This window comes from Notolepis coatsorum (assembly GCF_963971535.1).
Source record: "Notolepis coatsorum genome assembly, chromosome: 11".
NCBI lineage: Eukaryota > Metazoa > Chordata > Actinopteri > Aulopiformes > Paralepididae > Notolepis > Notolepis coatsorum.
In genome coordinates this window covers 87166933-87194828 of record NC_140175.1, presented here as the reverse complement: position 1 = coordinate 87194828, position 27896 = coordinate 87166933, and the positions used below count along the sequence as shown (strand labels likewise).

The window sequence follows — 27896 nt, the reverse complement described above, 5'->3', positions numbered from 1 at the left end:
TTAATCTAACATATTTCAAATGGCATGTGTCCGGATGGCAGAATTCAGTACTGTATCTACAAAACCTTCTGTTTAATCATCTTCCATTTATTCATTTGCTTAGATTTTTCAGGTCTGGTCAATTTTAGCATGGTGTTATTCACAGTTATTTTATTTTTTTTTTAATTTTTTTATTGATATTCTCATTCGGTTCATTACAATTTACTCAAGCCTAGTAACAGACACAGTATTTCTGACACTGGGAATACATTCCCTGAGATCCATAGATGTCCCTAGAATCAGATACCAAGAACATGCAAATGGACATAATAAAAACAAGTCTGTAAATGTGTATTCTACGTTCTTATGGAATGCATGAGGAAAAAAATATTTCATTTTTTTTTGTAATTAATTTTGAGTTAATTTTCATAACTCGAGAATTTGCTGTGTAATTAATTAATCTAATTAACGCGATAAACTGACAGCCCTAATTACTATTAATAAGACTATTATTATAGTGTATGTATGGATATAATATATATATATTTTTTTGTTTGTTCCACTATGGCCTTGGGCTGGGTGGGGGGTTATACTATACTTGTGTTTATGAACTGAAAACCTATAAATAAAGCATTTGAAATGTATATATACAGTATATATATTACAGCCAAGAGATGCATTTCATCATTAAACCTACAATTGCCTATCATCTGAGCATATGCAATCTAACCTGCCCGCGTTAAATCTGGATCGGTAACGTGACATGAGTAGATATGAAGCCCTTTAGAAGGAACCTTGTGGGCTTTGTTTACATTTGAATCATTTATCCCGAGTGACTGACTGTACAGCAGGTGCAACAGTAGTGTTGCTTAAAAGACCAGATCAGTCTTTTTGACATGTGGGTTTCAAGTCATTCTTGCCATCTTTTTTCATAATCTTCTACCGTTACTGAAAAATGTTGCAGTTGTTTTCTGCCGATTTACCACTGCCATTGTCTTCCAGATTCCAATTATGTGTCTTAAACACCACATAAACCAGGGCTTTTCAAAGTTTTTATGACTTTTAGGGCCAATTTAGGGAACCAACATTGGATTGAGGGCCGCCCCAAAAAAAAACAGAACACAAAGATGTTTTGTAATCTGTCTCGCCACCAGTATATTAGCAAGCTGTGATTCCTAACTTGACAGCTTAGCCCACTAGTTTTACCTTCTTAAAAGCAATGTACAGTGTGATGTTGTAGGTTGGTTAAAAGACCAAATATAACGCATGCATTTACACCTTAACTCATTGCGGGCTGCCAGAAAACATTTCCGAGGGCCGCACTTTGAGAATGCCTGACATAAACGGAAGAAAGTCACCACAAGCCATGCTAACATCTTCTATCACTTGCTTTCTGAAAGGTTTTGCCATTGTAATGTAATACGGTGTCTGCGAAAGGATTAATCTTCTCCCTTTCAAGATACTGGATTAAAGGGATAGTTTAGATTTTTGTAACACTAGCCCTATTTCTCATTGGGGGCCAAGCAGTCGAAGCTGCGTAGGCCACCTTGAGTGATTGTACCATTTCTTCTTCTTCTTCTTCTTCTTCTTCTTCTTCTTCTTCTTCTTCTTCTTCTTCTTCTTCTTCTTCTTCTTCTTCTTCTTCTTCTTCTTCTTCTTCTTCTTCTTCTTCTTCTTCTTCTTCTTCTTCTTCTTCTTCTTCTTCTTCTTCTTCTTCTTCTTCTTCTTCTTCTTCTTCTTCTTCTTCTTCTTCTTCTTCTTCTTCTTCTTCTTCTTCTTCTTCTTCTTCTTCTTCTTCTTCTTCTTCTTCTTCTTCTTCTTCTTCTTCTTCTTCTTCTTCTTCTTCTTCTTCTTCTTCTTCTTCTTCTTCTTCTTCTTCTTCTTCTTCTTCTTCTTCTTCTTCTTCTTCTTCTTCTTCTTCTTCTTCTTCTTCTTCTTCTTCTGCTGCTATTGGAGTCTATGGCAGCCCATAGAACTGTATGCACCCTATGAAGTCATTTGCCGCCATATTGGATTGCCGCTATTTAGCATTTTGTAAAAAAAAAACACTTAAAATGCTACTCCTCCTACAGATTTTCCCCAATCTGCATGAAACATGGTACACATAATCTGTAGACCAATGTCTACACAGGCATGATTTATGTTTTTGATTTTCCAATACATACACTTTTGACAGCTAATATAATAAAATATTTGGCAGACTGTTTAGGGACCCTCACGTGATCTCTGTCTCATCATATACAATTTTCTAAACGTTCACATGACTCTTGGGATTCGTAAAATTTAAAAATTTAAAAGCTCTGATGTATATTTTTCACCCTGCGACAGGTTGAACGACGACCCCCCCCCCCTCCATTGAGACCAATGGAGCCACGCTCTAACTTGAAGCAGAAAATGACAGAATCAATGTTGCGTTTCTAACTCGTCACCTCTCCTACACATTTGAAGAGAGGAAGGCATATTACACTTCAAAATGTTCGTGTGATTGTCCGGATTCTGAATCTGCAAATAGTTAAGCCATGCTATGTGTACTTTTCGCCCTATTCCAATTTAAACTACGACACCCCCCCTCTCACTCAACCGAGAGACAACTGTGAAGGCTGAGATGCCACGGGGTCAACTCAATTCAGTAGATGAGATTTAGCTCAGTTGGCAGCACGTCGAGCTCCAAAACAGTAGGTCCAGAGTTCGAATCTCGCCCCGTCCATGTAGTGATTCATTACTATTATTACGCCCCGTGCACAACTTCATCCATTTAAAAAAAGAAAACGAGGTCCCGTTGAATTCCTTGGCTCAAGCCAAATTCACCGCCCTCAATGATGTCATTTTCCTGTGAAAAACACTTAAAATGCTACTACTCCTACATATTTTCACCAATCTGCATGTAACTTGGTACACATAATCTGTACACACCAATGTCTACAAAGGTATGCCTGCTTGGCCCCCACATCCCTGCTTGCGGGTATATTTGACTAATGAGTTAATTCTAAGCACAATCCATGCTGTTCCTCATACTAGCGCTGGCTCCTCAGCCACAAACCAAAGCAAAGTCAATGTGATCAAGCTAATGTCTGTACAAGCTGACTGAAATCCACTTTGTGTGCCCTGTGAAGTACATTTCAGAGAGCCTCAGTCAGTTTCTACATACAGAAGCTTGACCCCATTGACTTTGCATTGGTTTGTGGCTAACTGTCCGGCGCTAGTATGAGGAACAGCATGGATTGCGCTGATAATGAACTATATATACACATCTGTCTGTACATACCTGCATATAATCCTTTTTACATATAAATTATGTAGATAGATACTATATCTATATCTGTACATATCCCTTACATACTCTTACTAGTTACACTGCTGGCCAGTATGACTTGTTACTACCATAGTGTCTTTATACCTGTATCACTGTACATATTAATACTTTAACCCTGTACATATATCTGATTAGCACTATTACTCAGTAGTACTAATTTATATATTTTATACCCAGTTTAATCACCTGCACATTGTATATTACTATTGCACTTTACTGTTACATTTGCACTCTGGTTGGATGCCAAACTTATTTTCATTGTACTTTACTTGTGCTGTATGATGACAATACATTTGAATTTAATCTGATTTAATCTAATATATAACAGTGGTGAATCGGGCAGAAAATAACTTGTAATGGTAAACGATTATGAAAAAAGAAGAGTAGCATTGATTTCTATATCAAAGAAATGATGACCCGGAACCCACGTGTCAAAAAGACTGGTATGGTCCTTTAAGTTCCTCTATCACCAGCATATCAAGTAGCCAATATGAGGAGTACCGAGGGACAAGTGCGCAGAAGGCCTAAGAATAAGTCCCTAAAAATAACAGTAGCCTACAAATAATAGGAAAGACAAAAGAAGAATCAAGCTCTTCATGGCTCTCCTTCTCCGTCTCCTGCTGGTCTGAATTAGTTCTCATTACGCCACCACTCCATCAACCAGGGGGGCAGGGCCGGGCCAGTTACCATGGGCACCTTTCTGTAAACAACAAGATGGATGCTGCATTCGGGAAGTGACCTCGCTGGCCTGCGGCTGACCTGTGACGATGCTGATTGGAGGGATTGTGTTTCTGGCTCCAGTCGTACCACGGGGTCTTCGGCTGAAACCTAACCTGGGCTAAAGCTCCCCCCCCCCTCCCCTGCATCAACCCCCATTTTCCCTTAACTAATTGGAAACAGAACTACCTTGGAAAACCATTAAAGTTAAGAGACGGGCAATTTGCTGCAGCATCGGCCAGATGTTTCACCTTGGAAGTATCTCTTTTAATAACCTGTGGATACTTTGGAAGGCGGTTGGGGTTGGGGGGGTTACTGGACAAGGTAATCGATTTGTGATAATCGAGGCATGTGTGAACCCTGACCAATGTTAGCATTTGTACTATGCCCCAACATGGGGAACTTTGGTAAATCTTCATCTTTGGTTCACCGACATCAAAGATTCTCCGCACGATCGTTTTGTGGGAAGGTCAGAACAAGTCAATGGTAGGTGAAATTGAAGTGCAAGTCAGTACCTAGCTGCACGTCTGTGGTGAAGCGCAGTTTGTGGATCATGCTGATCTTGAAGGACTTGTAGTGGTGGCTGCTCAGCATGTCCTGAACCGTTGTGATGTCGATGGGAGGATCCTCCTCAGAACTCTCCTCACCCCTGGAACCTAGGAGAGAGAGAGAGAGAGAGAGAGAGAGAGAGATAAAGAGAGAAATAGAGAGATTGCGAGAGATAGATAGAGAAATAGTGATAGAGAAAAATAGATAGCAAGATAGAGACAGAGAGAGAGAGAGACAGAGAGAGAGAGAGAGGTGTGTCACTTGTGTCAATGCTATAAAAATAGGGCAGAAATAAAAAAGATAATCGTAAATAAATTGTTTCATTTGAATCAAGTTGATTTTTTAAATCCCAACGACTTTGTTCTTTTGAGAAAAATACACAAAAACCTGTATGGAGAGCTTTATAAATATACACTAAAATCAAAAGAAAATCTGATTACAGTAAAATAAACAGCTATGTACATTTTGTGCTTTAAGTAAATTGTGGCACATTTGATCTTTGATCTTTTAACTTTCAACTGTCTCACGCACATATGGAAAAAATATTGATAACTGGGGCTCATTGTACTTGGCAAACAAAGTGCCCCTGATTGTAATTCTGAGACAAACAAAGGAGGGAGAGAGCAACAAAACAGGGGGTGGGGGAGAAGTGGAATGAGAAACGGAGCGACAGCGTACAGTAACTGTACGGGCCTGAGTGCAAACAGGACGAGATCCCCTACATATTTCAGCAGGGCCCCTTTCAATAAGTAATTAAAACATTAAGGCAGAGAGAAAACACCAGCTCGTTCCCAACCAGTGCCCGGAGTCTGCAGCACGTTAAAACGCACACACAAATATATTATCTACGCTCCCGAGCTCTTCCTCGTTGTAGGTGAGAAATAACCTCTCGTCTACAACTCTCCTCTGGTTATCAACTGGAGTCGGCCGAGTGTAGCCATCTGTAGAATCTGATTAATAACGGCAGGGTGCCGGTGGGGTAGAGCTGGTAGCCTGGCCCCTAACCGCACAAAGAGAAGGAAAACGGTGAAAGTCTGGTGAGTTTGGCGGATGTCTGCCGAAAGAAAGAGTCCAGTTATGTCGTTTCATCAACTTACCTGACCGCATCTGTTTCTGATTAAAATAAATCGCATAGAAGAAACAGGATGGCCAAGAGGTAAAGAGGCTGGCCAGTAACAGAAAGGTTGCTGGTTCAATCCCCGGCCCCCAACAGGAGGGTGTATTCCAGTTGTGAGCTGGCGACTGAAGGGTGGCTGGTATTATATATACGTGCCCACCATCTCTGCCTAAGAGCCCTTGAGCAAGGCACCGAACCCCAAAACTGCTTCAGGGACGCTGCACTGCAGGAGACCCTACACTCTTGACCTCTCTGATGAAATGTGTGGGGGACTGTGTTTGTATGTAACTAGGAGGGATATGCGGAAAGACACATTTCAATTGCCTTGTGTACAATGACAATACAAAATACATCGGATCTTATAGAACAGGGGAAGGGAACCTAGGACTCGGGAGCCATTTATGGCTCTTTCCCAGATACCATATGGCTCACCAACTTTCAATAGTTCACAGGAAAATACAAACTTTGTAAAATCAGGCTACATATCATAGCTAATCATTATTAATGGATAATTGTCATATAATATTAACCTTTAAAAAAAAAAAAAAACTTCTCTTATCTTCTCTGGGTTAATATGATTGGCAGCAATTTGGTTTTTAATTATGACCCGCGTCATTTTTAGGTCAAGTCCATCAGTTGGCTCATTTTCAAGTGGCTGGTACTGTAGCTAGCTATCATGTTAGATAGCAGAATATGTAACTTTAGTACATAAAGACTGACTGGACTGATGACTGGTGAATGTTTTTATGTTGCCTAATGCCTACTGTTGTCAATGACATGCACTATTATTTAGCTGTATGGAGAATTCCTGCAGGACAATAAACAGATGGTATTGTACTGTAACTTCTGTTTCCAGTGCGTTTTTCAGTACAGTAAAAAAAGTATTTATTCATTATTATTATTTATTAAAATGTATATATATAATGTGAACATTTGTAATACATCAAAGTGTAAACTTTGCTGTGACCCTTTCAAAATGTGTAACTGATAAAAATGAAAAACAGTTCCTGACCCCTGACCTGGAAGCTCTCTGTTTCGTCTGTACTGGGTACCGATCCGATCCATCCACAGTACAAACAGGCCATTCATTTGGAGTCAATGAACGGTAAATGATTGATATACAATATATATAATCTTTTTTCTATTATATAAGAGATATAGCATGCTTTTATTGTGCAAACATTTCTTTATTTTGTATTTACTATTATTATTATTATTATTATTATTATTATTATTATTATTATTATTATTATTATTATTATTATTATTATTATTATTATTATTATTATTATTATTATTATCATTATTATCATTATTATCATTTTATTTTTTAAATATGTATTGCATATATTGCCATTACTTTATCTTAACATATTGATTCATTGTTATGGGTCATCACCGGGTGACACCTGTTCACGTCATTTATCAGGGCTGTACGTTAACTTTTTTTGCACATAGCACTGGTGCTACAGAGGTTGATCGTTTTGTAGCACAGGCCAAAATCTTGTAGCACAAGTATAAAATGTGTTATATTTGTAACAGTCACAAATGTGCCTATTGTATTTGTGTTATTTAGTTGCAGTGCCATGTTTGGCTGTCATTTTATGCTGACAAGTTGACGTCACACAGCCAGACACGTTACGTGTAAGGAATTATGGGATTTGGTGTTGGGTGTATGGACTCTACTAGGGGTGGGAATCACCAGTTTCATCACGATACGATACGATATAGATTCTTTGGACAACAATACGATATTTGCTGATATATGCCACGATATGATACGATGCAGGTGCCTGCAATCGATATGAGACGATATCATAACATAAGCCCATTTAACACAATCAGTAACATTTAGATCAACTCAAAAAAGGCAACGGAAATATCATTTGACATTTTTATTTTTGACCTCTTCCAGACTTTTAAAGGAAAAACAATCTATTGTTTTTAATACACATAGACCTCCTGTTCACTGTAAAGTGCCACGTTTTGATATATTGAGCTTTAAACTTTAAGTTAAATGTTTTGGAACTCACAACACGCAACCGTTTTATGTTGCATGATCATGAATACATTTATTTTGTATTGTATTTTTTATGTTTAAATATCAACATTATCTGTCCACCCTCAGTACATTTACTATCAATATAATATACTCGTCTGACTTCATGTGATCTTTCCAAACGCACACACACACACACACAGAGAAGGGAGAATGTCTGCCCCCTCCTCCTCACTCTGCCCGTCTGCTGTTCTCTCTATATGGCTATGAACAGCTTGTTGTTAGCTCATGCTAACGTAACGTTCATTTCGGACTTTATGACGCGAGGATTGCAAAGCATGTTATATGCATTTGACCCGTTGCCGAATAAAACAGCAGGGATTTGTTTTGGGTCGCGACAACACTATCCACTAGCTCTGTTTCAATGTCCGCGTTCCAAACGCTACTGTCTGCTGCTGAGACGAGTCCTGCTCACCTGCTGTGTTGTGAGCTGAGCCGAGCGGATATGAGTCACTGCTCGCAACTCGCGGGGATATTGTTCGCTAGGGATTATGGGATTTGGTGTTTGATATATGGAGTCTTACGCAGAAGGGACATTGTATTTAATCGCACAAGACTACAAGTACCAAGTGGATAGCGTGGCGCCGTGGCCCATTCAATTTACCTTTTTTCCGCCAGGCACGGGCCATCGCACCAGTGCTATTGAAGTCAATCCTTTCATCGCACAGACTGACGTCAGTGTCGCACGTGCGACATATATGTCGCACTGTACAGCCCTGTTTATGTATGTCATTTTATGTATGTCAATTTATGTATGTCAGTCCTGTCAGAAAAGGAAAATAAAGATAAAGATAATGCGGAAAAATTGGTCTTTAAGAGTGTTCCAGGAGCATGCAGGAAAATGTTTTAGCATAACTGTACTATTTAATTCACTGGAAGTTAGTGATGAGCAGATATTATTCTGATAATAGGCTTTTATTTTCTCCACTGGTATCTCCTCAACTATTAAAGGGGAACCATCTTATAAATTGCCTTTTTGAGTGTTTAGCATTGTTTCCTAGCTATGTGAACTTATATTAATATGATCTATGTCTCTAATTCTCATATTGGCGCATTCTTCCAATTCTCCTCTCACAATATTCACCCTAACTGAACTGAGTCATCTGAAAATGTGCTGATTTGTGATGTCAGAGAGACACCGCTGCATGATAATGGCGAGGTACATGATGAGCTGCACACAGTGGTTGGAGCCCAGGCTCAAAACGGCTCGAGATCTTGAGGTAGAAAAATGCTGTTTTTGAGGACTTGATTAGAAATACAAAACAATGAATAAAAAAATAAAAAATATTACAGAGGTGTTCCATAGACTCATAGGAATTGTGTAAAAGTGCCCAAATAGTGAAAGAAATAGTAAAATAGTTCCCCTTTAAGACAGTTATGGCATTCAGGACTTAAGTAACACACCATCATTATGGGAAATGCGCTTACCATCTTCTCCAGAGTCAGACGAAAAGATTAAGGCTGTCAAAGTTAACGCGGTATTAACGCACAATTCCATTAACGCCACTATTTTTTTTAACTCGTGGTTAACTTTTGCAAATATCTTTTTACTTTCTTTTTTATTTTTTACTAGACTTCACTGATTGATTGATTGATTGATTGAAAAGTTTATTAACAGATTGCAGAATGGGTACAGTACAGCTCAATACATACAATTGTTAACACTTTCTATGCCACTCACGAGTTTTCTCGGAATTATTAATATCTCGTTGAAAGCCACTCACGAGATTTCTCGGATTTTTTTAATTTTATTTTTTTTAGCGATCTGAAATCATATTCATATTGCATCACGCGAGACTACCCATGCATAGTTAAACCTTGTTATGATAAGATGGCCTTATAGAGTGGGCCCGTCTAATCTCTGTAGCAGTCAATGTGTTAAGGTAGATACAAAAATTTATAAAATAAAAATGCGATTAATTTGTGATTAATCGCGAGTTAACTATGGACAATCATGCGATTAATCAGATTAAATATTTTAATCGATTGACAGCACTAGAAAAGATACATACCAATTTCCTCTCTGCACTTTCAGCTTCCATTCATTTGTGCTAAGCTAGGCTAGCTTGCAGCCGGATAGCTTTCTACTGAACGCACAGAGAGGAAATTAGTATCTTTAGGGCTGCAACTAACAATTATTTTGTTATCGATTAATCTAAACGATTAATTTACCAGAAAAACAATTGATTCTATTTGCAATTGAATATATATATTTTTTTACTAGTATCCTCAGGTCACATGGGTAGTTGCCTCTTTGACACCACCTACTGAATACCCAGAGTAGGAGATGAGCCATGAAGTTTATTTATGTCTGTAAATGCTGTGTAGTGTGGATGCCTACTGTACATGAGTAGGGTGAGTAACATACATGCCATTACTGCTTTTTATCTATTGACTCATTATAGCTACTTTATTATCTTGAAATAATATAACACCCGCCCATTACTATGACATTGTTTATCATTACATACAATGTATCCATGCCTGTAGCTAAATGCTGAAAAACAGTGAACAAAATTTACTTTTTAGCTTTTAGATTGAAAAAACTACCAGCCTAAGAGATTTTTTACTGGCCTGAAATTATAAATAGCTTTTTAGTATATCTCCATGCATTATTATAATTATGTATTGTGTGTTATCTCTCCACTCCACGCTATGGTAGTGCTTGTGCCAGCACAGGAGATACGATATATATATTTGGTATATATAGGCTATATACATATTTAAATCAATATCTTCCTTTTGAATAAAATAGGCTCAGGAATCAGGATTGTTAAAGCTAATTAGCCTAATCCATGTAAAAAGAAAAAGAAAAAAAAGTAGCCTATAGTATACACGCACACAAGAGAGAGGGAGAATAGCTTATAGCAAACTTTTTTTTTATATGTCTGTTTATTGTTTTTTTTTCCAGTGCAACCAACATTTACAAATTATATGTACTTGAAAATGTTCTACCGGTATTTGAAACACAAAAACAGAATACAAAGAACAGCAGACATCAAGACAAAGTGACATGCAGAAAAACAGACAGTTTCAGAGAGAGATTTATAGTGTTGGTAATAAGAAATATATAAAAGAAAAGGATATATATATAATAATAATAATCATAATAAAGTAAAAATAAAGTATATAATAATAATTAAAAAATAAAAAGTAAATTAGTTTTATTTTTTAAATAAGGCGATACCTTTGAAAAAGTGAGTACAGCAATTCATATGTCAACCAACTCTGGTGTTGATTTGGTGCATCAAAGGAGAAAGTTTGAAGGGGAGGGATGGGTGAGTACTGTACCAAGGGTATTGTGTGAGTGAGTATCAGTCTGGGACTATGGGAAGGTGGGTCCTCTCAACATAGGAAAAGAAGGGAGCCCACATAGAAAAGAACTTGTCTGTAGATCCTCGGAGTGTGTGTCGGATTTTTTCTAGTTTAACAGTTAAGAATAGATTTAACCCAAATGGCATGGGAAGGGGGTGAGGAGGATTTCCACTGAAGTAGGATTAACCGTCTCGCTAACAAAGTAACAAAGGCCAAGACCTCTTTGTTAGTATTTGTCAGTTGTAATAAGGGTGAGGAAACACCAAATAAATAGCGCAGTCAAAGGATCTGGTTCCACCTGAGTACTGCATATTTCAGAGAGTGTATTGAATATGTTTTTCCAAAGGTCCACTAGGGATGGACAGCTCCAAAACATGTGCATGTGGTTTGCTGGGGACCGATTACATCGTGGACAGTTAGGTTTCACACTTTTGTAAATTCTGGATAGTCTCATTGGAGTCCAGTGAGCTCGGTGGATGATTTTGCATTGATTTTGCTTATAGCAAACTTAATGATTTAAAGGAACACTACAACATTTTGGGAAATTAGCTTATTTGGAGTTAGACAAGAAGATACATACCGGTACCTTTTTCTTCTCTGTGCATGCAGTAGGAGTAGGAAGACATTGGGAACTAGGCTAATGGAGGAACCTACTTCCAGTGACTGACGCTAAGCTAGGCTAACGGTGCGCGTCTTCCTACTCCTACTGCATGCACAGAGAAGAAAAAAGGTATGTACAGTATCTTCTTGTCTAACTCCAGGGTAGATGGCAAATTTCCCAAAATGTTGGAGTTTTCCTTTAACAATATTTTGGCTAATGAAGTGAAATATTTCAAATATCAAATATATATGAAAAATATATCAACTAGGCGGCGCAGCGGACATTGCACTCGTCACCAACGCAAGAGACACCGGGTTCGACTCCGCCTGTCGGCGTTGCCTCCGGCTTGGGCCAGCCGTCATACTAACTCAATTGGCAGAGTTAGCGGGTGGAAGTCGATGGGTGGTAATCTGGACGTTGTGGACAGCGACTCCTACAGGTCGGTTGGGGACGCCGGCACAGCAGAGACAGGAAATGGCGGGAGTAGTGTGAGCCTCCCACACGTTACACCTCGCCAATGAGAGTCCGTGCTGGCAGGTGAAAAGATGTGACAGGCTGCCTCCTCGTGTATCGGAGGGGACACGTGATGCAAGGCTTCTATCCTCCCTACAACCGGCCAGTGGGGGGCATATGCGAGCAACGTTCAAGACAGGGGAGGGAAGAATTGGCACAGTGGAATTGGGATGGGAGAAAAATTGAAAAAGGAGAAAAAGTGAAAAAAGAAAAAAAGAAAAAAAAAGATATATCAACTATCGAGTTCGTTTTTATAGTGTAACATACAGAGAGAGAGGGAGAGAGATACGGGCTGAGCCCCCCCCCTCTCTATTGGAACTCCGCAAAAACTAAACGTATTTCTCCTGTGCCTGTGGGCGTTTTCTGGGTTAGCTTAGTTAGCAGCTAACGTTAGTTAAGGTTTTTACCGCAACGTGAGCATACAGAAATGGCGAGGATGCAAAGTGTAACTGAGGGGTACAATTCCCTGACTGTATTACTAGATATGATACTTACTACCACTACCTTTGTACTTAATATTCGGCCACCCAGTACACGGCATAAATATATTATGATGAACACTGTCACGTAGATGAAACGGATCCAACACAAATGTACGAATTAGAAATAGGTCTTTATTTCTACACAGCGATGGTGTGTAGAGCAAGCACTTAATCAAATCAATCACATTTATGAATGGGAATTAGTATGCACTTTTATGGCAAGAGTATTCGTCGGTATATCAATAGAGAATGTCCAATCTCTGAAGGCGCAGGTGGTACATATACGACCTGGAATAGTTAAGGAATAACAGCAATGATACTTTAATGATTATAGACTGGATACACTAGGGGGGGTTAATCCGGTCGCTTGTAAGCCGACAGGAGTAGGAAGGGGGGGGGGGTAGAGTCCGGCTGCCTCATCCGGCCAAGGGTATCCCAGGTGAACCCACTGTAGTGCCGTTCAATGCGCCGGCGATCCTTGGACCACAGATGAAAGCAGATGGACTCTTTGTGGGCCGGCGTCCTCCGGTCCACGGAGGAGAGACGTGAAGCGACCTCGTCTTGCAGAGCGTCTCCTCACCTTGCGTCCTCTCCGGGGGGGGGGGGGGGTTCCAACACACGGCAGTGTCGGGGGTCTTTATCCATGGAATAATCAACGTATACAAAGCATAATCCGTGCCTGGGAAGGCGGGCTGTCGTCGGTAGAATAATCCGGTATACAGGTCCACTCGCTCGTCGGCTCTGGGGCTCCTCGGGTGCAATCTCACATGGGGTCGATCAGCCTGGATAAGCAGCCAGTTTTCTGCCCGAAACGATGGGGTGCTGACTACGGTAGTATTCTCACCGTACGAAGCACTATATATTAACAGACTATTATTAGCTTAATAGACTACGTCCAACTCGACGATATAGTGCCAAATATGACTATTCAAATATTAATATACACGATGTCTCAATACCGATGGTAAGCCGAACTTGGCCTTACTCCCACACGTGGCGTCGCGGGGAGGCTTTACGTCTGTGACTCTATTGGAGGGTAAGAAACTGGACTGAAAAGGAAGTCCTACTTTAGTAGCGCAGTATATATACGCACTATGAACAAATAGTCCCATTAGTGGTGCGGTAGCCAGATTCCTACGCGGAACTAGGACTTGTTCGTACATGTTGAGCGGTACGTTTGAACTGGGTCTGGGGGGTATGGCAGCCTGGCACCAAGGTCTCGACCAATAGTCGAATGGAGACTATTATGGGATGTTCAGTAGGCTAGAATGGATATTCAATGCATATTGTACAAGGAATATACAAGGGATATCAGGGAATATTAGAGAATATACAAATACAATTAAATATATATATATAAATAAATATATATATTCGGTTTAATCTGGCCCTTCACAACAGCCACCCCCTGATTGGTCCCAGACCTAATCAGTTAAGCAGAGACAGATTAATCGCGTTGTCTATTTACACATAAGGGTATGCTGTAGGGGTCAGTCAACTTCACAAAGTCATAGGGTTATAGGGTCTGGTCATCATCGATTGTGTCTGGGAGTCGGGGCAGTTCTATGAGCCTCGCCACGGGGCGGGTGTAAGTGCGACCCTGGACAAGCACTTCAGCTGCTCGGACCTTGCCGTCGGCACCGGTGATCACTTTGCTTACGCGGCCGGCCGGCCACATAGCTCTGGGCAGTGATTGATCAATAATCATGACGACTGTTCCTTCTGTCAAATTGTCTCTCTCCTTTACCCACTTCTGGCGGGTCTGTAGAGACGGTAGGTAGTGCAGTAGGAAACTGCTCCAAAACTTGTCGGCTAATACTTGGCTGTACCTCCACATTCGTCGGCCGTTCGCTTCTTCAGGCCGGTACATTGTCTGGGGTAACGCGGGATCTAGCCGCCCCAGCAGGAGTGTGTTGGGGTCTGCGGAGATAACAGTGCTCAATCCACAGAACACAGGCTTCTTATTCTCAGCCTCCTCCTGACTGGCTTCCCTCGGGATAGGCATGGGCCACTGTCCTTCCGGGAGTCTTAGGAATGCGGGGCCGTCACTGTAGACATTGCGACGGGTGAGGTCATCCAGGGGCATCCCCTGGGTGATGACGTCAGCTGGGTTCTGTTTTGTATCAACGTAGCGCCACTCTGTTTCTCCGGTTAACTCTTCGGTTAAGTCTTGAATCTCGGTGACTCTGACTCCCGCGAAGACTTTGTACTTGCATGAGTCCGATTTGATCCAGGCGAGTACTGTCGTGGAATCTGACCACAGGATTGTTCTAGACACCGGTATGGTGAGCTCACGTTGGATGAGCGTGGCTAGGTGCGCTCCGGCTAGGGCTGCGCAGAGCTCTAGGCGTGGGATAGATTGTTGCTTGCGTGGGGCTATTCTCGAGCGGGCGAGGACAAATGCTGTGTAGATCTCTCCCCCCTTTTCTTGGGCCCGCAAGTAGGCTACTGATCCGTATGCGACCTCTGAGGCGTCACTGAAGACGTGTAAGTCCATTTTACATGTCTCTGGCCTCACCGTGGGTGGGAAGTAGCTTCGGCGCATATTAACGCCTGGGAGTGAGTGGAGCTCCATCTCCCGCTCTCTCCAGGTGGATGCAAGGTGTGCGGGAATGGGGTCGTCCCAGCCCTGGTCCTTGTCCCACAATGCTCGTACAATCATTTTTGCCCTGGTGGTGTACGGTAGAATACATCCTAGCGGGTCATATTGTCGGGCGAGTGTTGTGTACACACTCCGTCTGGTGGTCGGCGCTGCCGCCGGCCTTCCCTGCTCCGTAGTCAGGGGCTCGTGTCTGTAGTGAAGCGAATCTGTTTTGAATCGCCACACCAATCCCAGGGTCATCTCCTGGGCTTCTCCCGGGATTGTAGCCATCCAGGTCTCGCTGCTGGCTGCCTTGTCCTCGGAGGAGAGGCTGCGCAGTACTTGCGGATCGCTGCTGGCCCACTGCCTGAGATCAAAGCCGCCTTTGATCAATGAGGCGCAGAGTTTAATCAGGAGAGCCTCGGCTTCTTCCTGGGTTGAAAGGCTTTGTAGACGGTTGTCTACGTAGAAGCTGTTCTTTACGCTGTGTCGGACCTCTTCGTCCGCTGCTGGGTCCTCTGCTACATGTTTCTGTAGTGCAAATGTAGCACAGCAGGGGCTGCACGTCGTTCCGAAGGGGAGGACTTCCCATTGGTAGATGGCTGGGTGCTCATCTCCTGGCTTCTCTCTCCATAGGAACCGTAACAGGGGCTTGTCCTCCTCTACTAATCTCACCTGCAGGAACATTCCTTTAATGTCCCCGCTGATGGCCACCTTTTCCTGGCGGAAGCGGAGTAGAACGCCGAGTAGGGAGGGGCCGAGCGTGGGACCGGGCAGTAACTCTTTATTCAGATTTTGGGATCCGATCTGGTAGCTGCAGTTAAATACTATGCGGTCTTTACCGTTGTGATGGACCTTGTGGTGAGGCACGTACCACGATTCAGTGGTCTGGTCAGCCTCTTTAATGTCCATCTTTGTGACGTGTCCCGCTGTGATGAGCTTCTCAATCTCAGCGCGGTATACACTCTCTTGGGCGGGGTTCTTGGCTAAGCGCCGCTCCGTGTTCAGCAGGTACCGTTCTGTGGCGTCTGTCTTGGCGTGGAAAGTAGGCATTCCTTCTCGCCGCAGGAGTGGCGTGGCGTATCTCAACACGCCGTTGACCGGGACTCTCTTGGTCCCTGTCTCGAGGAGGTGAATGGCGTAAATGTCATCTTTAGAGCGAATGTCTTTCTTTCCGTTCTTAAAGGGCATTTGTTCCAAGGTCCATAACCGCTCTACGTGTTGCAGGAGTGCGGTTTCTCCCTCTGTGACTCGGGAGTGGAGACATCTAGTGGCTGTACTTCGGTTGAGAGATTTGGCGAGCGGGCCTTGGAGAGTCCATCCCAAACGGGTCTCGACTGCTGCAGGACAGCCTCGGGGTCCGGTATGAACCCGGTCTATCGGGACAATGAGGTCTGCATGGTCGGAGCCTATCAACAGGGTCGGCATAGCATTGTCTATGAGCGGGATCGGTAACTTGCGCAGATGTACATATTTCTCCATCAGCTTGGCGACGGGGTATGTGTACCGCGACAGTCCTATTTCTTGGCTGGTGAAAGCGTCTGTAATCTGGTACCGTCGCTCAGGCTGGCCGCTTGCTGCGATAGAGAATGAGACATTCTCGCCCTTTATCGTCTTCAAATCTCGTCTTATTGTCCGAATTGTCATTTGGGTTTCGCTTCCCCGCAGCCCTAGCTGGGCCGCAGCGGAGGCGAGCAGCAGGGTCTTCTCTGACCCGTCATCGAGGACGGCGTAAGTGTCCAGGACTTTATTCTGGTAGCTTAGTGTCACACGCACTACTTTTAGGAGTACTCGGGCTCCACTGCTGCTGGCGGGATCGATGTACATGACGCTCGCTTTGCGGCTGGATGGTGCGGGTGAAGGGCGCCGTCTGTTACTGTCGTGAAGTATGTCCAGATGGGCTCCATCGCACTTGGTGCACCTTTTCTTTAAGCGGCATTCGGCTGCCATGTGTGAGCGCGCACAGCGAAAACAGCGCTTGTTGGATTTTATCCATTGACTTGCTTCCTCCGCGTTCAGCTTGGGGAAGGAGTCACATTGCGCTAGCCAGTGTTCTTTCTCACAGTAGGGGCACACTATCTTCCACTTCTCCGTTCTGGAGGGGGTACTGTGGCTCCTGCTGCTCGGTACTGACTCCGATTGGTGCATCACAGTCACCGATCTTCTTCCATCATTTAGTCGTCTGGTTCCTTCTCTGGAGCCAGGGGTGCTCCGTCCGAATGTATCTAGCCGTAGGCTGCTGACTTCTCTCGCCAGGAAGTCTGCTAGATCGAGGAGGTTCGGTTCGGGGCCATTCGGGTCTCTGTGGTCCCTCTGCCGCCTAAAGCGCTCCTGACGAGCGGGCGGCAGCTTCTCCAGAATCCTTTCCACATTTGAGTTGGCGTAAAGTTCATGCCTCCCCTTCTCTCTTTGCGCTCCCAACATCCCTACCAGGGACTGCACTCTGATGGACAGGTCGTCCAGTGCTCGATTGTCTATTGCTGGGGGTAAGCGGTCGATGTGTCGGATCTCCTGGATCACGTAATCCCATATGCGCCCATACCTCTGGTCCAATGCTACCAGCGCTGCTGTGTATGGGGTGGTGGAAGTCGCGTAGGCGAGCGCTATATTATGTGCGCGGGGCACCTTTAAGTGCTTCAGTAGGATGGCGTATTTGTGGCGTTCATCCAATACATCCACCAACATGGTCTCCAGACACATGCGGAGTTCTGTATACTGGGCCCGGTTCTCTTGGGTGAAGTCGGGTACCATAGGCGTGCCAATGTATGACGCTGACTGTGGATACATCGGCGAGCGTTGGGGGAGAGGCCTCCTAGGCGAGTCTCCTCCCGCTCCTTGGTATGGGCTGGTACCGGCAGTGTACCATGGCCCGCTTGTCCAGGTGCTGTTCCTCGGTGCGGGTCGTGCGTCGTGCTCACCCGTGTATAGAGTCGGGGGTCTGTAGCGCAGCTCCGCGGGAGTATAGCCTGGGCTGTACCGGACCTCCTGGTCCGGTAGAGTACTGTGCTGTCTTCGGGCGTGGTTCTCCTCCTCTTCCTCTTCGTCTTCAGTTAGGTCATCCAGTGCTTGTAGTCTCTGGTTTAGCCTCTCCACAGGATATGCTGCTCCTTCCCGGTTGCTAGGTCTCGCTTGGACCGGTGGGGGGAGGTGGTCTGTGGGGGGTATAGACCTCGTCTGTTGGTCAAGTTCAGGGTTGTTTACTCGGCTAGGGGATGCCGCCCTGGAGGTGTGTCTAGACGAGTTCCTGGAGCCTCTGGCGGAGGGAGAGGGTGTTGTCCGTCTGATCAGCTGTTCTATTAGTTGCGACTGCTGTCTGTCGCGCGCTGCGTCCCGTTGAGCACCGGCTCGTTCTCGGGCCACATTCTCTTCCATCTGAATGCGTCTTATTTCTAGACGTATCTGCTCGTGTTCGCTTCGCTGCTGGATCTGCAGTCGGTCGCGTTCAGCAGCGGCGTTCAGGCTGATGAGGAAGGCCTGCTGTAGGGTCCTCTCTGCCTCGCTGGGAGAAGGCGGTTGTATAGGGGAGCCTTCCCTCGGGGTACTCCTTGCGGAGCCTTGGAGCTCTATCTCCACGGTGCTCTCCCCGTCTTCTTCCGTGCCGAGTTCTCTCTCGGTAGCGTTGTATTCCTCCCGGGACTCATCGGGGACTACTTCTTCAGTACTGGCGGGGTGTGAAGTCATGTCTGGTTCCCACTGGTCCCCACCGTGAACTTGGTCAGTTACATTAGAGCCCGTAGGGGCCTCTATGGTCGGGGTAGTCTGGGCGTTGGGGTTAGACATACTTTTACTTTCTAGTTTTACCGCGTTTACTGTTAGTAGAAGACTAGGTTGTTGACTGACAGCGTAAGCCTCTAAGTACTGAGGGAGCCGTCGTTCGCGCTGCGGGCGTTGGTTAGGAGGATCGTTTCGTGGAGTGTTCATCATAGGCCATTTCAATATTAATAACACTATATTAATATTACACTAATTACCATCCTGCTCGAAGGACCAATTGTAACTGAGGGGTACAATTCCCTGACTGTATTACTAGATATGATACTTACTACCACTACCTTTGTACTTAATATTCGGCCACCCAGTACACGGCATAAATATATTATGATGAACACTGTCACGTAGATGAAACGGATCCAACACAAATGTACGAATTAGAAATAGGTCTTTATTTCTACACAGCGATGGTGTGTAGAGCAAGCACTTAATCAAATCAATCACATTTATGAATGGGAATTAGTATGCACTTTTATGGCAAGAGTATTCGTCGGTATATCAATAGAGAATGTCCAATCTCTGAAGGCGCAGGTGGTACATATACGACCTGGAATAGTTAAGGAATAACAGCAATGATACTTTAATGATTATAGACTGGATACACTAGGGGGGGTTAATCCGGTCGCTTGTAAGCCGACAGGAGTAGGAAGGGGGGGGGGGGGGTAGAGTCCGGCTGCCTCATCCGGCCAAGGGTATCCCAGGTGAACCCACTGTAGTGCCGTTCAATGCGCCGGCGATCCTTGGACCACAGATGAAAGCAGATGGACTCTTTGTGGGCCGGCGTCCTCCGGTCCACGGAGGAGAGACGTGAAGCGACCTCGTCTTGCAGAGCGTCTCCTCACCTTGCGTCCTCTCCAGGGGGGGGGGGGTTCCAACACACGGCAGTGTCGGGGGTCTTTATCCATGGAATAATCAACGTATACAAAGCATTAGGGGTGGACGGTATGGTCTAAAATTTATATCACGGTATAATTTGAAGCATAGACGGTAACGGTATATATCACGGTATCAGTGTTTCTGTTAGAATAATTTTTTTTGCCTGATAGGCAGGCTATATAAAGAATGACATCCTCAAGGCATGTAGATTTATAATATTTTAACTTAAAACTAGGCTACTTTTGCGTATAAAGTCATTATATTCCAAATAAAATAAGTCCCGAGTCGAGACTCCTGCTCCCATTGCAAACAGCGGGGCTGGATTTTGCTAGAAGCATAGCTGCAGAGCCGCAGAGCGAATTGAATTGAATAAGAATTGAGACAAAGGTGCCACTCATCCTCAGCTTTAAGAATTGACAATTGTGTCAACAAATTGACACATGTGTCAACAAATTGACACATGTGTCAACAAATTGACACACAAAATGCTTAGAGACGATGGGGGTCAGAACGGCGCAAGGGTGGGGGGGCGCTGTTTGACTGGCCTGTGACCAGACCTGAAAGAGCCACTGGCTCTGCGGCTCTGCAGCTGCATGCTATTCGCAAATCCACTGCTGCACGCCTTCCTCCCGGCTCCCGCTGCTGCCGTCGTTATCATAACACTACACACATATCGTAATGTTTACAGCAAACTGTAGTTGATCACCAGGTATGTTTTATTAACGTAGAATAATTCATATAAGAAAAACGATAGGGAAATATCTTACCTTTCTCCACTGGTTAAAAATGCCAGGAACTGAAATTGAAACTTGCTGTGCGCCGCGGTGATATGTGTTTATTATGAAATGACAATTGCGTGTTGACACGCCCACTGCGCGAAGCCTCCTAAATAACTTTTTCCAGTTTGCACATATCTATTATCTATGACTAATTCTATCTATTTTTAGGGGCAAATGCGATTGAAATAGTCGCGCTGTGGTTACATGACGTCATTGCTATTTTAGAGCTGCTCTACCGGTTAAACGGTATAGTCAAAATCCATACCGTAGAGCAAATTAATACCGTTTATACCGTATACCGTTTATACCGTCCACCCCTACAAAGCATAATCCGTGCCTGGGAAGGCGGGCTGTCGTCGGTAGAATAATCCGGTATACAGGTCCACTCGCTCGTCGGCTCTGGGGCTCCTCGGGTGCAATCTCACATGGGGTCGATCAGCCTGGATTAGCAGCCATTTTTCTGCCCGAAACGATGGGGTGCTGACTACGGTAGTATTCTCACCGTACGAAGCACTATATATTAACAGACTATTATTAGCTTAATAGACTACGTCCAACTCGACGATATAGTGCCAAATATGACTATTCAAATATTAATATACACGATGTCTCAATACCGATGGTAAGCCGAACTTGGCCTTACTCCCACACGTGGCGTCGCGGGGAGGCTTTACGTCTGTGACTCTATTGGAGGGTAAGAAACTGGACTGAAAAGGAAGTCCTACTTTAGTAGCGCAGTATATATACGCACTATGAACAAATAGTCCCATTAGTGGTGCGGTAGCCAGATTCCTACGCGGAACTAGGACTTGTTCGTACATGTTGAGCGGTACGTTTGAACTGGGTCTGGGGGGTATGGCAGCCTGGCACCAAGGTCTCGACCAATAGTCGAATGGAGACTATTATGGGATGTTCAGTAGGCTAGAATGGATATTCAATGCATATTGTACAAGGAATATACAAGGGATATCAGGGAATATTAGAGAATATACAAATACAATTAAATATATATATATAAATAAATATATATATTCGGTTTAATCTGGCCCTTCACAACACAAAGCATGTTAGACACATTGGACCCGTTGCTCGCAGAGTTTTCACTGCACATAGAAACAGCGCGACTAGGGAGAAGAGTCGTCACAGGGCTGTTGAACGCAGGGCTGAAGAGCTAGATGTCATAGCTTCTAAAATTGAAGGTGAAGATGACGCCAAACACGGAAGTTATCAAATGTGAGTGAAACGCGCACTGTCGAGTCCTGGCTCTAGGCAGAATCACGAATAGTGGTTTAAGAGAAGTTATTTATATTTTTAACGTGATTCATTGCGAAATAGTTAGATTACACGTTGTGCATGTTATGATTTTGAACGTCTGCCATTTCCACCGCAAAAGGCACATACAAGAAACAATACGATGCGTCGGTCACTCATGAATATGCAAATCAACGGAATTTCATAGTCGATGGCGTCGACGAATCGTTGCAGCCCTAGTATCTATCTTCTTGTCTGACTCTGGAGAAGACGGTATGCATATTTCCCATAATGTTGGCGTGTTCCTTTGATCATATCCAAGAGGTTATCAAGACAAAATCTTATCAAATGGGGATCTTCACAGCATAATGTGTATCATTTTGAAAGGTGGAGAACCAGTGGTCTAGCTCACTAGGGCTGAGCCCAAACGTTCGAACCTTCGTTTGTTACGTTGGCATTCGAATTTTAAATGTTTAATACATTTAAAAAAAGAAATTATGTGTCTATTCATTCTGTTTAAACCAATGGGGTTTTTCTTCACAATTGCAGATAAAGATTAGGCTACACTAATATTATAGTATTACAACTGATGAGTTATATTCATTAAAGAAAGTTGATTTAATAAAAGAAAATACTCATTTAATCAGATTAATCACCTTATTCAAATTGAGGATTTAGTTTGAGGATATTTATAAAAAATTAAATAAAAACATTAAAACGTTTTTGCAATATATATTTTTTACATTGCCCGCCAGCAGTTTGCCCCTCTCATGCCCCTCTCTGCCAGCGCTATAAGTCTATGGAGATGTTCACCTTCCTTGCAGGGCTATAACTTTTTTAATTGTATTGCTAAATTTACATTACTATGGCCCATTCAACATCGATTGTCTATCGTTCAGGATGTAGGAACGTTATACTTTTTCATTCATACATTCATAAAAAAATACCTTCTAGAATATAAGTATGTTTTTATCGTTTTCTGCAGTAATTCCTAGAACGTGAGTTATAGGCCTAACCGCATATATAGATTATCGATTGCCGTTTATTCCCTAGACACGCTATATTAAAAAATCCACCTGTATATGATCGTATACGTTATGCGTCATCATGCACGGATGAAAGGGGGGGGGGGGGGGGGGGGCGTTTATAATTCCGTGATAGTCAGTAAATGCTTTATGTAGTATGGGTGATATTAGGGCTGGGCGATATGGCCAAAAACGTTATTAATCGATATAATGTCTGTCAAGTTTAATTAACTTCTTATGCCCGGCGCGATGGACGGGCTATTAATAGACTTGTTTTGCTGCTGCGAATGTCTCGAGTTGATGTCGTCATCAGTCCGCGCACGTTAGCAGTTAATCAGAGCAAGCGGTGTATCCCATGACAATGTACTAAATATGACCCTAAAATACTCCGTTCTGCCCCAATACATTGCAACGACGTCCACCGTATACCCCACACTACTATAACCGTGGCATCAGAATTCACGCCACACACCCACTCGGCACGTAAACTATAAAATAGCGCCGTGTAAGATAATTATCCTAGCCAACCTTGTTTACAATGTACTAAATATCACCTAAAATACTCTGTTCCGCCCCAATACATTGCAACGACGTCCACTGTATACCCCACACTACTATAACCGTGGCATCAGAATTCACTCCACACACCCACTCGGCACGTAAACTATAAAATAGCGCCGTGCAAGCTAATTATCCTAGCCAGCCTTGTTTACAATGTACTAAATATCACCTAAAATACTCTGTTCCGCCCCAATACATTGCAACGACGTCCACCGTATACCCCACACTACTATAACCGTGGCATCAGAATTCACGCCACACACCCACTCGGCACGTAAACTATAAAATAGCGCTGTGCAAGCTAATTATCCTAGCCAGCTTTGTTTACAACTTGAGTCCTACCTCTCTACCCAGAGGTGCAGCGCGGGTCTCCTTCCGCTGTCCGCCATCTCCTTCACTGATTGGTTGTTAGTGCGTGTGCTCATATCCAAGCTTGGAAAATCGATATATCGAAACTTTGCGACCACGTTTCATGTTTATTTCGAGGAAATAATTTATCGCGATAGTTATCGTTATCGTTTTATCGCCCAGCCCTAGGTGATATATTGATCAGATCGGTTTGCAGTGAAATTAATAAACAATTGGGCTGAAAATAACATCAGTGTCCTCTTACCGTGTGTCAAAGAGACTGGCGGTGAAATATCCCAAGTATAGGACGTCGATCGCCTAGGTCCATTTCCGGTTTGTATGTCGCAATAAATGCCGAAATCATATCGATTATTAAGTTTATAAAGCGATCCATTATGTACATTGTCTCTGTCGGGAGCCTTGCAACAATGTCTGACGGCCGGATGAATTTAATCGACGCACAGCAGCCACTTCCTTTTGTTCGAGTGTAACTCGCCCGACCATCCACCAGGCGGCGGTATTGAGCCGTCGTTGTATTGAGCCGTAGGGTCCAGCTGCAGCGTCGGAGGTGTATATATGAATTATGAATGCCATGGCGAAAAAATGAAATATTGATCTCAAAATCACTGTACAGCGATATTGGCAGAATGGGCATGGTGGGCAATAACGCTGACGAAGTTCGAAGCCCAAAAACAGGCTTCGGGGACAGCTCTATAAGGTACTTACTGTTTTCCCTGACCAGGCAGAACTCCAGCGTGCTCAGGCTCTCCAAGGTGCACTCCAGGTCCACCGCCACGTTGGGCTCCGTCTGTCTCTCCAAACGGTACATGGGCCCTGGGGAGGGGGAGACAACCACACAGGGTTCAACTGGGGGGATGGGACCAAGACAGCGGGCGAGAGCAGGAAATGAAGCGAAGGAAAGCAGATTGTACGGTTATTACGTGTTGGCCAAACTCGACATATCTTTGAACATCAATGATCACAAAAAAACAACAACCTTTTTTTATTCTCTATTTTGGGTTAGGCTTACAGTAGGTGCGAGGTCTCCAGTAAGGTTAAAGTAGGGCTGTCTTAAATACTTTGAAGCTTCGTTCGATGGGCATGGGATTCGAATGGGAAAATAAAACTTGAATATATATATAAAAAAAAAATCAAATTCAATTTAGCAAAATCAACTCTGCCTCTCTTTGTTAACTACAACAAGCAATGCTGTTTGTTATTTAAGATGAGGTCGGACTCGGCACTGACAGATTTGTGTTCATTGTGCTGCTTTTATAAAGCCTCAAATGACGGCTTACAATAATTTCATGAAAGCAAAGTGTTTCGTTTGTCTAAGATTTAAAAAGGTTTAAACTTTACAGCACTGACAAAGTTTAACAAAGTGCTGTACAAGTCCCACAACATGTAAAAAAATAAGATTATTTTGTAATATTATAATTTTATTTTTTAATCTCGAAGCTTCAAATTTAAATCGAATCTCGGCCCCGAAGCTTCGAATGCCAAAAAAAAATTCGAAGGTCAGCCCTAGGTTAAAGTTAAGGTAAGTGTTAGGTTTCATCTCTATTTTAGGTTAGGCTAGCCGCTAGCGCATTCATAGAACGGACCGCTAGACGCTAGCACACACACAGAACGGCTAGTAGCTAGCGGAGGAAATAATTGCAGAATTCTACAAAAAACTATTGGATTAGAATCGCTGACTGCACCTTTAAGTTTAAGGTATGGGGTCGGTTTATAAACAACTGTTTAGGTGAAAACTATGACAACTTCCAGCTTTGCAGCTTGACCAACAAGTGACAACCCAGGTTCCCAGGAATAACTGGATGGTGTGTCCTTCACCAACCATGGAAAAATATAAACAAGCTTTACACAATTACCACAGCTACCAGTGCACCTCTCATTTCAATGCCATTTGTATCATCCCCGTCATCGCGGGACCACTCAACCGAGTCAGCTCTCACTCGCACTGCGATCCAGTGCGCCGGACACCGTCTGGCTGTACACCGTCAACACCGTCAGGCTACACCGTCAACAAGAGTCACCAGAGTTCAGAGTCGGACGTTAAGTTGGACACGATCCAGTCACGGATGAATAGGAACATTCACCTGAACATTTTGGGGTCAAGAGTCGACACACATATCGTCTGTCCCGCTTTACTACTGCAGGCTTTTTCTTTTGCTCTTCGATACATTCCCTCATTTATATTGGATTTTTTTTCCCTTTTGTCTACAAACATAGTTGTGGAGAGCAAGAAGGAAAGAGGTCGGTCAGACGATCAGACAAGGAGCAGACGTCTAAAATTAGTGAGCGCACACACACACACACACACACACACACACACACACACACACACACACACACACACACACACACACACACACACACACACACACACACACACACACACACACACACACACACACACACACACACACACACACACACACACACACACACACACACACACACACACACACACACACACACACACACGAAGACAGACAATGCTCTTTGGCTCCTGCCACACACATCAAGACCAAGGGTACCTGGGTCATTACCTCCTTCTCCGCTGCCCCACCGTAATCCCATCCAGTCTGCCAGCGCTCTTTTGGCGCGGGCCAAACAAAAGGCCATATTCAGCCTCTATACCCCACCCCTCCTCCTCCTCCTCCTTTCCCTCCCAGCCTCTATTCATCTCTGGCTCCAGGCATGTCAAGGTCGCCTGTGTTACGGCGTATTTAGACGACTGTAACCGGTGGATCCCAATTAGATTCGCAACCTTTTTCCTTTTTCCTCTCTCTCGCTCTCTCTCTCTCTCTCTCTCTCTCCCTTTTCTTCCCCCCACGACTCTCTCGGCTTCTGTAATGGGGACCCATTTTTGGGTGACCTCTCCTGGTAGGCAGGGCCACAGCGAGATGCAATTATATCCCCCGCCCCCCCTCCCCCTCCCGCTCCCCAACAATGAAATAAAGTAAGAAAAAAAGATCCCGCGTTAAAATGATACAGAAGGAAGCCATGGTGAAGGGGGGGGTTGGCGTCCGTTAGCTTTCTATTACTGTAAATGCCTTGGCTCTTATTTCTCTGCTATGGGGCTTTGGCTGGAGGAGGATAGAGGCTTACTGTAAGGGGGGGGGGGGGTCATGAACACAAACCAGGACATGTGACATCCAGAGGTAATGGAGCAGACTACAGAGGATGACACAACAGACGGAATTTAAGTTAAGGTGCCATTCATCTCTAAGGCCAAGAGTGCATTTACACTGGGTTATCCCTCAAGCGGTTGATTAGCTTAAGAGGGAATTCATTTATGATATGTAGATGTGATGATCTCATTGCACCAACATGGACCAGAGAGTACCAGTAGCATATAGAGATTGAATTAAGCAGGAAGTGGTGAGGTGGACCAGGCACATTGCATTAGATCTACAGGTGTAATTTAATCCACCCTGTCCTTCGGAATCAATACGTGTTTCCTCTGGGAGACTGTGCAGGGGGTAGTAGACAACTGGCCTGTACTATCTGCACTTCCATACGGGCAGCGTTATGTTGTGGTTATGTCTCGCGGACGTCCGACCCGAGGTGGATCAAAGCGGTGCAGGTTGGGGTTGGTAGGGAGGGGGGGGAGGCGGAATGGAACAGCATGATTCCCTCTCCTTACACAACTAGGGAGGGGGGGGGGGGGGGAGGCGTGGAATGGAACAGCATGATTCCCTCTCCTTACACAACTAGGGAGGGGGGGGGGGAAGGCGTGGAATGGAACAGCATGATTCCCTCTCCTTACACAACTAGGGAGGGGGGGGGGGGGGGGGGCTGGAATGGAACAGCATGATTCCCTCTCCTTACACAACTAGGGAGGGGGGGAGGGGCGGAATGGAACAGCATGATTCCCTCTCCTTACACAACTAGGGGGGGGGGGAGAAGAGAAAATCTACATGAAAGCAGCCAGTCAAAGTAGGGCAAGGACTTTGGGCAATATTTACCCTTTTGTAAATACCGCAGGTTTCTAAAATGTCAGGCTGAGTCGTAGGCGAGCCGACGACCACCGTGAGGAGGAGGAGAATA

The 27896-nt window shown here is 44.1% G+C and overlaps 1 protein-coding gene across 1 annotated transcript in view; it reads right to left on the bottom strand.

Annotated features, from left to right (window-relative positions):
- Positions 1-27896, bottom strand: part of mapkap1 (MAPK associated protein 1) — a 155888-nt gene that overhangs the window by 42484 nt on the left and 85508 nt on the right. The window contains 2 exon segments of the mRNA XM_084324727.1: positions 4525-4665; positions 24564-24671. Coding sequence (XP_084180853.1) covers positions 4525-4665; positions 24564-24671 — 249 coding nt within the window.